Source organism: Miniopterus natalensis, chromosome 8, assembly GCF_054644295.1.
Source record: "Miniopterus natalensis isolate mMinNat1 chromosome 8, mMinNat1.hap1, whole genome shotgun sequence".
NCBI classification, from domain to species: domain Eukaryota; kingdom Metazoa; phylum Chordata; class Mammalia; order Chiroptera; family Miniopteridae; genus Miniopterus; species Miniopterus natalensis.
In genome coordinates this window covers 82,096,601-82,110,112 of record NC_142088.1, presented here as the reverse complement: position 1 = coordinate 82,110,112, position 13,512 = coordinate 82,096,601, and the positions used below count along the sequence as shown (strand labels likewise).

Sequence of the window (13,512 nt, the reverse complement as noted above, 5' to 3'; positions counted from 1 at the left end):
GCATCCGCTCTGGGGAAGGACCCTTCGTGAGTGGTTTTAAAAAGGGAGGTAGGCTTTCTTCCTCTTCAGCATCGGGGTGCCAGAGAGCTGAGGCCAGGCAGCTGCAGATTGTGCATCTGTCTGCGTCTGCGGCTCGTGTCTGTGTGTCTGTGGCTCATGTCTGTGGCTCTGGCTGGCTCTTGCCAACACATGCCTCGTGGGTCTGTACCTTGTCCCGGGCATGTGGCCTGTCTTGGTGCATCTCTCCCTGTCCTCGTGAGCCTGTCTCCTGTGTATTTGGGAAGCATCTTTCAGGGGCCTCCATCTCAGCCCCTCCAGTCCCCCATCCCCCTCCCTCCCCCTTGCCTACTCTTCCCCCACCGCCACCCTGTCCTCTCCCCTCGCCATTGCTCTGTGTGCATAACTGGACATTCTTTTTACTATTTGTTGAATAAAATATTTCTCTTATTCCTACTTTATAAAGTGGTCAGGTAACATTCACACACTGGGTTGGGGATATAAATGGGTTGGCAATATGCCATATTGTCAAATATTTTAGAATGTTTATGCTCTCTGAAATCCCTTTTACAGGAATTTACCTTGATGGATAAATCAAGTGTGTAAAAGTTATATCTACAAAGTGGTTCACCTCATGTTTTAACAGTGAAAATGGGAAACGGTCTTAACATTCATCAGTAGGAATCAGAAAAGTGCATCGTAATCCATAAATACCTGCCATACAGTCGTCAAAGGGAATGCGTGTGTGGCACCAAGCATGGCCCTGCTGTGCGGCCCGTGGGGAAGCAGGGTGAAAACTGCCATAGGATCTGGCCTTTACTTTTAAAAGGTATATTTCTCTCTAGTCATATTCATATCTCAGTGTCTACATGTGAATGAAGTAGTCTGCAAGGATATATATCACAATATTAAGAGTGATGATCTCATGATGATTTCACTTTTCTCTTAGTATTTGTATTTTCTGATTTATTTGGTAATATACATTTTAAGCATTTAATGAAAAAAATCGGTGAAACTATGTTCACTTTGGAAAGAAGAGGTGAGGGAAAATTTTCTAATTCTCTACCCTCTCAAATTACGAAGCCTCTTCTTACTCATGATCATTTAGGTTCATGTGCCTCTGGTTCCCCTCCCTCTCATATGAGCCCTGAAAAGTCCACGTCTCTCTTGCAAACATATCCTCAGGCTGGGGAACACCATTAACACCCGAGAGGGGCTTGGCTGCCCCAAATGTCTGTTACGAGGAATGTGAGTGAATGTGGAACAAGGCTTCTTTGGCCAAGTCTGTTGGGGAAATGTTGAATAAACAGGCTTTCTACTGCAGGACTTGTCAGAGCCTTTCACTGAAACTCCCTATGAGCAGGACAGAGCAATAACATTTCCCAAACCACAGGCACACAAGACCCTTGTCCACGGCCCACTTCAGGCCACCTTCCGAGAGGCAGAATGGAGACGGCATCGCTTGGGCCTCTGCAACGCCCTTCTTGGAACTTGGGTGGCTCCCGCCACCCGTGTCACTCAGCTGGGACTCATCTCCCTGCCATTAGGCCGTCAGCCCCTGACAAGCAGGCACTGAGCTGTCTTCTCATTTCCTGCTCCCCACCCTGTCCCTCCTAGGCCCACAGTGCCACAGGGAGCTTGGAGGTGGGGGGCTGGGGGGAGCATAACGAAAGGGCTTCATCCTCTGTCGTCCCACACAGCAGCGAGCCGTGCCTGGCCCCTGGGAGAGGCCTCAGGCCCGCTGCGGAGCTCAGCACCCTCGGAGGAAGGAGGTTCTGACTGAGGGGCCGCTCTGGGGAGGGCTGTCCCTGTGGGAGGGGAAGACGGGCAGAGGGTCTGTGAATCAGATATATGTCTTCCCTGTCCCTTCTTGGGGTGGAAGCTCAGGGAGCAACAGAAGCCTGCATTGGTGTGGGGATCTCAAGAGCTTGAGTGTGTGTGGTGGGGTGAGTGCAGGCGTGGTGTCGAGGCTGCGAGCCCAGAGGGGGCTGTGTTCACGAGCTACAGGGCGACCAAGCCCGGGAGGAGGGGAGGCAGCCCTCCCTGCTGTCTAGAGCATGCGAGGCCCAATGAGGGCCTCAGAAAGACCTGGGGACAGGATGGGGCAGGATGGTGCGGAGGTGGAGGCAAGGGCGTGGCCAGGTCAGCAGCTGTAGGGGCCCTTGGGCCAAAGGCTGGGGCCCAGTCAGGCACTGCGGTAGAGACCAGTGTGGGGTTAGCCCTCGGACCCCAGATGCCAACCCAAGAGGAGGGACTGTGGAATGGGCCTGTGATAGGAAGCTGAACTGAGGGGACTGGTTAAATTCAGAGAGACTGAGCTTTGCTAACTGGTAAGTTAAAGTTCCTATTTCCTAGTGGGTGGGGTGCTCATGGGCATGGCCTCTACCACTAGACCCCCAACCCCCACAGGAAAGTCCGGCTCTATGGACGCTGACCTTGGCATGGGCGGCAGTGACGAGACTGGCCCACTGCTCTGGGGGCTTGGTCTTGTACAGCTTGGATGGGATGCAGCTGGGCAGCAGCTCCTGGACGGCCTCTCTCCGCACCGAGGCTCCGAGCTGCACGTAGCAGTGCCTGGCCAGCAGCTCCACCAGCTCCTCCTCCTGTGCAGCCCAGGGCAGACAGAGGCAAGGGCGAGTGAGCGCCCCAGCGCTCGTCTCAGCCCCGCAGAGATGACTGACCCTCAGGCCAGAACCAGTCCTGACCCTCCTCTAGGAGAGCCTGTCCCTGTCCCCACTCAGCAGGTGGGCTCACCCTGTACCTGCTGGGCCCGAATACCCATGTTCCTCTGCCAGCCCTCAGGGAACCACGCAGAGGTGGAAGCCTGGGCGGACCCCGACATCACAACTGGGGTGAATGTGGGCAATGCCTCTACCCTGTCTTACCCAGTCCTCACCTGTCACAGGTGACCAGTGGCCACCTTGAGGGGCTTCTGGTGGGGTCTGTGTGAGACCCAGACTAGGCTCTTTGCTCAGGGGCCCTGAGGAGTCAAGTCACCCTGTTCTCTTGAGACCAAAACCCTGCAGCTGCCTGCCCCTGGGCCTGTCCCTGCCCGACTCTCCCTGCAGGCTGCCAGGACTTCCGCAGCTCTGGTCCTGAGAGCACCCTCCTCCTCACTCGGGCCCAGGGGGGCTGTGCCTGCTGCACTGGCGCTCTGTGCTCTGGCGCTCCAGGTGCACACGCCCCCCTCAATCCTCGCCTCCGTGGGAAGCTCAGGCCACCCTCTGCACTTCTAGACGAGGGCTGAGGCTCCGAGGTGATATATAAATCCCAGAAGAGGCACAGTGAGGGCTTCAACTAGCGCTAGAACCCCAAGGCCACATCCTCGGCACCAGGCCCTGCTGCCCCACAAACAGCTGCCATCAGGGAGGCCCAGTGGACCTGGGGCCGATGAAAGGCTTTCCTGACGACTGCCCTACATGGAGCCCAGAGACCTGAGCAAACCCGCGCTCTGGGGAGGCCATGGAGGCCGGGTGGCAAGGGGCAGCTGCAGCCCCAGCAGAGGAGCCTGGGGCCTGCGTTCCCTGCACAGGCGCCCTGGTCCCGAGCCTCTGCCTCTGCAGCCCCCCCCCCCCCCCCCGAGGCCTGCCCGCAAGGCTGTGGGGGGTCAATCCCAGGCCCCGACGGCAGTGGTGGCCCCTCACCTTCTCGAAGCTGTACTCGCCGGACCAGACTCCATGGAGGACTTGGCGGTAAATGAGCTCAGTGCTGACAGCATCCTCGTGGGGGTCATGCCAGGGGGTAAAGAACTCTTTCCGGAAGTAGAGGCGCCAGGGTGACTGGCGCTCACTTTCACCCCTCTCCCGGGCCAGCTGCTCACACTGGCCAATGGCATCCATTACGTGGTCACGCCCACTGCCCAAGGACCAGAACTGCAGGGCAACAGGGATTAGGACTGCTGTACAGGCCCCATGGGGATGCCCACTCTCAGCACATGCCTGTGAAGGCGTGCTCGGCCACCCGCTGCGGGTTCCTAGGGGACAGGAGCCCATCTGGACACCATGGGGTCTCTCCACACGGGGGCATGGCTAGTCTATCACTCCCACACTCCTCCCTACTGCCCCTCCCAAGGGAGGCAGGGGCTGATGCCACAGCGCCGTGAATGGGGTGGTGCACTGAGCAGCTGGTGGGCGTGAGTGAGGCTGAGGCTGTGGGCACCAGGGTGGGTGAGGATGTGGGTCAGGTGGGGCTGGGCCGTGTGGCCCTCCACATCTGCTGCAAGGGCGAGTGCTGCTCCCAGTATGAGGGGTGGGTGGGACATGTGAGCGCCTGGTGGACGGTGTGTGGGTGGGCTGCTCCGATGTGTGCATGACACTGGGGCTAAGGCGAGTCATGGGGCTGAGAATGTGAGTGGACAGGAGGACAGGATACCTGGTGATGAAGCATTTTGTGAGTGACTGTGTGTGAGAAAGTATATGCATGTGTATGTGTGAATGCGTGTGTGTGTGAGTATGAGTGACCGTGTGTGTATGTTTATCTGTGAATGGATGTATGTGTGTGAAAGTGTGTGTGCATGTGTGTATATGTGTATATGTGTCTCTGTGTGTTTGTGTGAGAGTGTATGTGTATGTGTGAGTGTGTATGTGTAAGTATGTGTGTGTCCCTGTATGTGTGAGTATGTGTATCTGTGTGTGTGTGTGAGTGTATGTGTAAATGTATGTGTATCTGTGTGTGCATGTGAGTGTGTGTACATGTGTCTCTGTGTGTGTGCATGTGAGAGTGTGTGTGTTTGTATGTGTGAGAGAGAGGGTGTGTGTATGTGTGTGTGTATGTGTGTGTGTGTGTATCTGTGAGTGTGTGCATGTGTGTGTACATGTGTCTGTGTGTGTGTGCATGTGTGACTGTATGTATCTGTGAGGGTGTGTGAGTGTGTAAGTGTGTGTGTACATCTGTTTGGCCACTGGGAGGGAGAGCAGAGGCCAGGTTGGTGCTGTTCAAGGGCTTGAGCTGCCTGGGAGTGTGCAGGAGGCAGAGGATGGATGGGACCCTGGCCAGTACCTTGTCGTACACAGCAACTTGGAGGGAAAAGCCCAGGTGGTCACTGAGGCCTTGCTTGCGGGCAATGTGCAGGCAGACTTCCTGCGACGTTGAGGCTGAGTCCACTGTGACAGTTAGGCTCTCTCCAGTCACCAAGATGACATGGATTGGGATGTGTTTCTTGGACTTGACAGCCTGAGGAAAGACGAAGACTCAGTCCCTCTGTTCCAGAGACCCCTGGGCTCAGTTGCCTGCCCTGGAGCTTCCAGAACCCTGGTCCCAGAGTCTGGCCTACTCTCTCCTTCTCTCCCCAAAGTTCTGGCCCACAGATGTTGGCTGCTGGGGAGTTTCTCGGCATGCTTCTGCACGTTTCTCGGCAGTCCTTGGGGTACAGCCTGCAGGCAGAGGCCCCCTAACATGAGAACAGAGCTCTGGGGGGTTGAGTGACTGAGAATCACAGAGGCTCAGAAGAGCTCTTGGAGGTTGCCCAGTCCTGGACTCTGGAACATTTTATATACATGGGAACTACAGTTTCCTCTGTACACAACAGGGTGTAAGCATGCCTGCTACAAGTTCATGTGCAATCCAGAGCTCGTGAGCCAAGCAGGTAGATGAGGGAGAAGCAGACTTGGGTGGCAGGGCGAGAATGGGAGGGGTGTGGCAGGTGACCCCAGTATAGTGCACCCCGGGACCAGGGCATGAGGGCCTTCCAGGAGCCATGAGTATAGCAAGATGCAGGGGCACCCCCTCAGCCCCACCTGTGTCTGAACACCCTTCCTGAGAACACTGAGAACTCAAGGTGACACCTAGTAATGCCACCAAGTACAACAACCTTGGAATGACCACTGCTTTCTTTATAAAGTGGATAATATCCTTGGGAAGGGTAACATTTTAAGCAATTAGCAGTCACCCATGCTTGAATGCTAAGTAGTTTATCAGATTAATTTTCCCCGTTAGGTAGTAGGGCCCAAAAGGGGTGTGGACTGACAAGTGGGGAGGCACTTGAAGCCCAGGCTTCGCCAAGGGAGGCTGAGCCTTGACAGTGATCACAGGGACCACTGGCACAGAAGGTTCCCCAAGTGGGTGGAGGAGCCCCAAGGAAACACTTCCTGCTAGTAGGACAAAAGAAGGCACCCTAAAATCTGTGCTGGAGGAGCCAAGAGAGCTGGTGCTACCCCACCCAGACCATCTCCCACTCCAGCTGGCCCCTACCTGCAGCTCCAACCAAGTGGGGGGCTCCGTGCGTACCCCATTGGCATAAGTGCGTCTCAGGCGCTCAGCACAGAAGGGCCCGTAGCCGGCTGGCCCTTCACCAATGAAGCTCAGCAGGTACTGGTGGGTGAGGGAGGGAAAGGAAGCAAGACACTCCGGGTGAGGCCTCCGTCTGCTTACCGCCAAGAGGGTTCTGAGGCGCAGTATCCACTCTCACTGAGGCGATGACGTCAGCCTACTGTGTGACCACTTTGCAATATGTACCTATCAAGCCGCTCAGCTGTACACATTACACTTATGTACCAGTTTTATCTCAATAAAGCTGGAAAAAATTTTTAATTTTAAAATAATAATACTCACTGTTGGCAAAGTGTGTTCTTATATGAGAAGGAATATAAATAGGACGACATTTCTTAGGATCAACTTGTCAATGTTTTAAATAGTACATAGTATTAAAATGTGCACACTCTTTAACCCAGTAATTCAGACCTATCCTAAAGGCAAATATAGATATATTTTTAATCCTCACTGAGGACATGCTTAGAGAGAGGGAGGGAGGGAGGCGGAGAGAGAAAGAGAAAGAAAATCATCAATGTGAGAGAGAAACATTGATCGATGGGCTTCTGCATGCACCCCGACTGGGATGGAACCCCCAACCCAGGCATGTGCCCTGACAGAGTGAACGGCAACCTCTTGGTGTGCAGAACGATGCTCAGCCAGCTGAGCCACACCGGCAGTGGTGGTGTTTATGGTGATAAACAATTGGAAGGTGGACTCCAAATGTCCATCCACAAGTTAAATACTCTCCAGGACAGCTATATGTGAGTGGTGTTAAAGCTGGCATTTGGGGAAAGTTATAACACGAAAAGAAACTTGTGGAGACAAGTGAAAAATACAGGAGAGTTGATGTTCAAAATATGTTTGATAAAATGTGTTGAAAATCTTTTCATTTCATAGAGAGACTTTGTGAGGAGATGCAGCGGAAGGATTTACTGGTGTCAGGAGTGGCCCCAGTGCCAGGGAAGATGGCTGGGAGACCATGCTTCCTGCTGTCCTCAAAGGGACATGAGAGAAAGTGAGGTTGTTTTCTGTATGGCCATGAGTATGACATTATAACACCACAAAAGGCCAAAAATAGTAACAAAAGTTACCTCTGGGTGTTGGGATGCCTTTTAAACTTTCTGCCTTTCCTACATATTACTCTTATGATAAGAACCAAAAGGCATATTAAAGCAGCGAAGCCTAGAACCTCTAACGCTGCACCTGTCCATATGCCACCTCCATTTTTAGTTCAAGAGGCTAGAGAGAGATGCTTCAGCCAACCTCCAGTCAGTGCCCACTCCTGGGACACATTCCATCTACCATCTCACCACCTCCTCAGAAGAGCCATCCTGGTGCCTGAGACCAAGTGAACTGCAGGCCCTGAATAGGGGTTGGAAAACCCAGGCCCAGTGTCCTCTTTTACAGAAAGGGAAACTGAGGCCCAGATAAGCATGGGCACTGCTGTCCATCCTGGCCAGTAGAAGAACTGGGCCATAAAGGATTTCTGGACCTGCTCCATGGTCCAGAGCCAACCCATCCTTCCACGGACCCTGTCCCCACCAACCCCCGGACCTAGCCCCTGCCTTGGGCCCTCCCCACCTTCATGAATCTCTTGGAGGGCGGGAAGCAGCCCAAACAGAGGCTGAGCAGGATCCAGCCCCGGGCCAGGCTGCTTGTTTTGAAGTTCTCTGACAGCTGCTTGCAGATCTGGCAGTAAATCTCGTCCCTGAAAGACAGAGACCACCAGGCTGTAGGCTGGCTCTGAGAAGAAGGGACAGGTGACTGGGTACACAGCTCCTTCTATACATCCTAAATGCAGTCATGTCCAAGGGGCAACCTCCAGCTTCCTCACCTCCAATTGTCTTTGCTGGCTTCCCCGGCTGCATCCCTCACAGGCCCGACCCGGTCATCTCCCAAGACTGTGCCACCTCCAGTATCCGCCCAGCTCTGTGCCCGCACTCCCACCAGCACTCATGTCCTTAGCCTTTGTTCTCCTGCCAGTCATCTCATTCCCTCAGGCCTTTGCTGCCTACCTCATCCACTCTGCCCACAACACCCTGGCCCTCCAGTGTGGGGCCTGGATGCAGGGAGAGCCCAGGGGCCTCCAGCCACAGCCCTGACCTCTTCAGCCTAGACTTTTGCATGACCTGATCTGCTCCTTTCTCCAACTTCACAGTTATTTCACACCTTCTCTTTCTGCCTTGAAGTCCTCCCCTTTCCCTGAACACAGCTACCCCACCACCACTACAGAGAAAAAAGTGAGGACTTCATATGAAAACCTCTCAACTCCTCACCTCCTGATCAGTTCCCACTCCCACGTCTCATGAGCCTCTCCTCTCTGTCGTCTCTTGGGGAAGAGACTCTCCTGGATTCTTCCCCATTTTATCAAGCCTCTATTATCTTATTAAACTGTCCCACTACCCTTCCAACCTCACATATCCAGAGGCCAGCGTTTTTCCCCTAAAACTCAGTGGTGTGCTGGTGTTTAACAACCAACTCTCCTGGGGTGGGGTAGGGGGGAGCCCTGATTCATTCATTCCGTTTGCCAATTTCTGTGGTGGACATATTCCCATCAGTGCCAATTTCAAGCTACCAACCTGATGTCACTGAACAGAGTTGGGAAGAGATGTGCCACATCTACTCTCATGGCTTAGTAAACTCAGCTACCGTACACCTCTTTCTCAAGTCTCCACAGGCCACACCATCAACCATTCACCCAATTAGAAATCTGGAAGCCATCTTAGACTCTTCCCATCAGCCACCACATCCTACTGTCTGTCTCCTGGATGTTTTCTCTGTACCCTCGCCCCCTTAACTCCTGCTCCCTGGGCTATCTTTCATCAGTTCTCTGCCTCTGTAGCAGCCTTCTCCTGGCCTCCAACTCCCAAGCTCCGTCTCTCCATGTCATTGCCAGGGAGAACTTTCTGGAAGTCAAATATGGTCATGGACTTCCTTACTTAAAACTTCTCCTTACTACCCTTATGATTAAATTCAAACTCAATTCCAAGTTGTGATAAACAAACCCTTGAGCTGTTTCAGAACTCTCTGACCCTGTTTACCCTCTCCCTTCTCTCTGGTGAAACATTCTTCCTCCTTCTCACAGACCCCTGGCCCAGGAGGGTATTACAACTACTTCTTGGTAGGGCCCTCTGGATCCCTATCTTAGCACAAGCAGTTTTTGTGGGTCCCTGGGTCTTCCCATGCTCAACTAAGGGGTGACTCCTTGAGGACAGAGACATGTCATTTTCATCTTTGCATCTCCAGTCCTGAGTCCAGGTCCTGTCCCTGAGCAGGTACTTATAAACATTTATAGAATGTGTATCTGGGAGTGGGTGGAGCACTAGTTTTGTTTTGGAATTTGGCTAAGACCTCAGAGCCAAAAACAAGCAGATGATAATATTCAACATTCTAAAGAGGGATATTCTTATAGGATCTACTAAAAGATGGCAGAACCAGTTCAGCCACCATGCCATCTCCAGCCTGCATAAGTGAAGATGAGAAATGTAAAAGGCTATTCCTGGAAAGGACTTCATAGGAGTAGAGAGATCTTTGGCCTATTTCCACTCGTTCCAAATGAGGGGGTGTAAGGGGGACCCCTGGAGATTGCCAGATGGAGGCTTTCTGCCAGAGACAAGACCCATCTTACTCCCCATTTGAGGCATGCTGAGCCCCAGAAGCCCATTGGCTCACTCCAGGATACTGGAATAAAGCAGTGACAGAGTGCCTGAGAGTGCTTGACACTTGTCCCCTAGAGACACAAGTGGAGGCATTCATGAACAAAGAAACTAGAGTCTGCTTCCTCCTGGAGAATTATAAGCTACCTTTGATGGCCAAGATGAAAAGAGAACAGTCAGAAGTTAGGAATGTCATTGAAGGGGTTGAGCTTCAGAAGATGGCAGCAGTAAGAGGCTGGGGTGTGTTTCATTAGGGGATAGAGTTGGCAGGGGTCTCAAAGGATAACTGAGAGACTGTCAGCCACCTCTTGAGACCAGCACTGTATAAAAGTATCTATAGGGTTATCTGACAAACCCACAGTGCATCTCACTTGGACACAGATTCTACATGTCTGCCATACTGGAGGGTGTGGTAGCCAGTGAAGAGTAACAATGAGAGAACTACCAATAGAACCAACTAAAAAGAGTTGCCTGGTTGGTATCACTCAGGCAACTAAAACTTGAGTAGAAACCCTGAGGTCTTACTAGCTTGAAGAACCAGAGGACAGATTTTTGGGGTACCCACAATAGTTGAAATAGAGAAGGGAAATCCTTGAATGAAGAGAAAAATCGAAAAGGGGTCCTAGTTTGGTGCTGATGGACTCCTTTAGCTTTTTCTTGTCTGGGAAGCTCTTTATCTGTCCTTTAATTCTAAATGATAGCTTTGCTGGGTAGAGCAATCCTGACTATAGGTCCTTGCTTTTCATCACTCAAGAATTCAAACATTCAAGAATATTTGAATATTTCTTGCCAATCTCTTCTGGCCTGCAAAGTTTGTTGAGAAATCATCTGACAGTCTTATGGGAGCTCCCTTGTAGGTAACTAACTTTTTCTCTTGCTGCCTTTAAGATTCTCTCTTTGTCTTTTTGTTGTTGTTAATCCTCACCCAAGGATAATTTTTCTATTGATATTTTATAGAGAGAGTGGGGGAAGGGGGAAAAGAGAGAAAAACATCAATGTGAGAGAGACACATTGGTTGCCTCCCATGTGTGCCCTGATCAGGGTCAGGGAATGAACCTGCAATCCAGGTATGTGCCCTTGACCAGTAACTGAACCCGCAGCCCTTTGGTTCACAGGCTGATGCTCTAACCAGTAAGCCATGCCGGCCAGGGTTCTCTTTGTCTTTAAACTTTGGCATTGTAATTATGATGTGTCTTGCATGGGCCTCTTTGGGTCCATCTTGTTTGGGACTCTCTGCACTTCCTGGACTTGTGTGTCTTTCTTTTTCATCAGGTTAGGGAAGTTTTCAGTCATTATTTCTTCAAATAGACTCTAATTTTTTAATTCTTTTTGCTGTTCTGATTGGGTGTTTTCTTCTACCTTGTCTTCCAAATCATTGATTCAACCTTCTACTTCATCCAATCTGCTATTGATTCCTTCTAGCGTATTCTTCATTTCGTTATTCTATTCTTCATTTTTGGCTGGTTCTTTTTAATAGTTTCTATGTCCTTTTTATGCTGTTGAAGTTCTCACTAAGTACCTTGAGCATCCTTATAACCACTGTTTTGAGTTCTCTATCTGGTAGTTTTGTTTGCCTCCATTTCATTTAGTTCTTTTTCTGGAGATTTCTCCTGTTCTTTCATTTGGGACATGTTTTTTTTATCTCCCCATTTTGGCTGCCCCTCTCTGTGTTTGTTTCTATGTTTCTATGTGTGCTGGTTCTATGTATTAGAGCTGCTACGTCTCCCAGTCTTGGTAGAGTGGCCTTATGTAGTAAGTGTCTTGTAGGGTCCAGGAGCTCAGCCTCCTTAGTCACCTGATCTGTGCATGACACGTGCAACCTGCTTGTGAGCTGTGTGCACTGTTCTGTTGTAGTTGAGTCTTAATTGCTGTTCATTCATCAATGGGAAAGATTGATAATCCAGGCCCATTGGCTACTACACCAGCCATGACTACAGTGGAGGAGCTGCTGTGCAGAGGCCAACCCCATGGATGAGAACCCACTTTAGCAGGGCTCTCCTTAAGTCTGCTTAAGTCACTAATGGAGGTGGTTGGATGGTGCTCTGGCATGGTCTGAAGCTGGCTGCTGAGTGTGCTGGTTCTAGGGCCTCCTGAGATGTGCTGCCCAAGGTTAGCTGCCTCCTATACCTTGCATGGGGCCACCTGGCATAACCTACAAAGTGATCTGCAGATAGCTGCTACTTGTGCTGGCCTTGGAAGTACCCAAAAGAGGCCAAGCTGCAAAGTGAGTTCAGATGTGACTAGTGCCAGACCTGGGGCCACTTAGCAAGAGGTATGGGGTTCACTGAGGCCAGATGCTGCTTATTTTGGGTTTGTGAACATTTGAGAGAATTTAGGAAAGTCCCCAGCATGAGCCAAGACAACCTGTTTGTATGGAAAAGTCACTGGGAGTGGCTTGGGTGGGCCCACAAGTTGGGTACAGCAGAGTCTCAGGGAATTACCAGGGCATGGCAAATGGTGTTAGTAAGGTTGATGGAGACTCAGATATGGTGCCTGTCTGTGCCTACAGGGGAAAGCTCAGCAAAAGAACAATGGCCTCTGCCAGCACTTCTGTCTGAGAGAAAGCTGCCCCTCTAGCCCTCACCCCAAAGTCAGACACTTTAGTTCCTCCCTGTATGTACCTGGTACCTATCAAGCTGCTACCTCAGTGCTGGAGCTCAGAGAGAGTGAGTTCAAGTAAGTCCATGTGCTGGGACTCCAGCAGCCTCCGTCTCACTCAGCCACAGTCCCCGCTGGTTTTTACAGCCAGAAGTTATGGGGACCTCTCTTCCTGACACTGGAACCCTGGGCTGGGGTTGCTAGTGTGGGGCTGGGATTCCTTGCTCCTCAGGAGGACCTCTGCAGCTGAGATATTTCTCCCAATTTTTATCTGCCACTCATAGGTGTCGTGCCAGCCTGTGACACGTCTTGGCCTCTCCTATCAGTCTTGATGTGGCTTCTTCTGTATATACTTAGCTACAGGACTTGTGTTCAGCTGCATTTCAGGTGATTCTCAATGATGGCTGTTTTGTAATTTAGTTATTTTGATGTGGTTGTAGCAGGAGGCAAATACAGTGTTTACCTATCTGCCATCTTGACTGGAAGCCAGAAAAGGTTTTAAACTACCGTAAGTATGCTCAAGAACATAAAGAAAACTATGTTCTTAGTGCATGAACAAATAGGAAATCTTCATTGAGAAAGAGAAACAATTAAAAAAAGACAAGTGTAAACTCTAGAACTGAAAAGTATAGTATCTGAAATTAAAAAATTACTAGATGGATGTAATGGCAGATTGTGGAAGACAAGAGAAAGATTAGTTAATGTGAAGACAGATCAATAGAAACTATCCAATCTAAAGAATAGAGAGAAAAGAATAAAAAAGAAAGAGAAGAGGAATTGACCCACAGGGACCCAAGGGGCAGCATAAAAAAGCCCTAGAGAGAGAGAATGAAGTAGAAGAAAAGTTTGATGAAATAATGGCCAACATTTTCTTAGATTTGGTTTAAAATAACCTAAAATATGTGAACTCCTAAAACACAATAGTCTATCCATGAAAGCAGTATGCATATTTCTTAAAATTTGCTTGAAAACACAATTCCTAGAAATAAAATTGTATATAAAGCAAAAATAT

General features: G+C 50.6%; 1 protein-coding gene across 1 annotated transcript in view; it reads right to left on the bottom strand.

The window, feature by feature from the left end:
• MYO7B (myosin VIIB) overlaps positions 1–13,512 on the bottom strand; it is an 89,063-nt gene that overhangs the window by 10,028 nt on the left and 65,523 nt on the right. The window contains exons 26-30 of the mRNA XM_087819403.1: positions 7,828–7,954; positions 6,187–6,306; positions 4,996–5,169; positions 3,642–3,869; positions 2,433–2,600 (exon numbers count right to left, since the gene is read on the bottom strand). Of these exons, the coding sequence (XP_087675529.1) occupies positions 2,433–2,600; positions 3,642–3,869; positions 4,996–5,169; positions 6,187–6,306; positions 7,828–7,954 (817 nt within the window). The remainder of the gene's footprint in view (positions 1–2,432; positions 2,601–3,641; positions 3,870–4,995; positions 5,170–6,186; positions 6,307–7,827; positions 7,955–13,512) is intronic.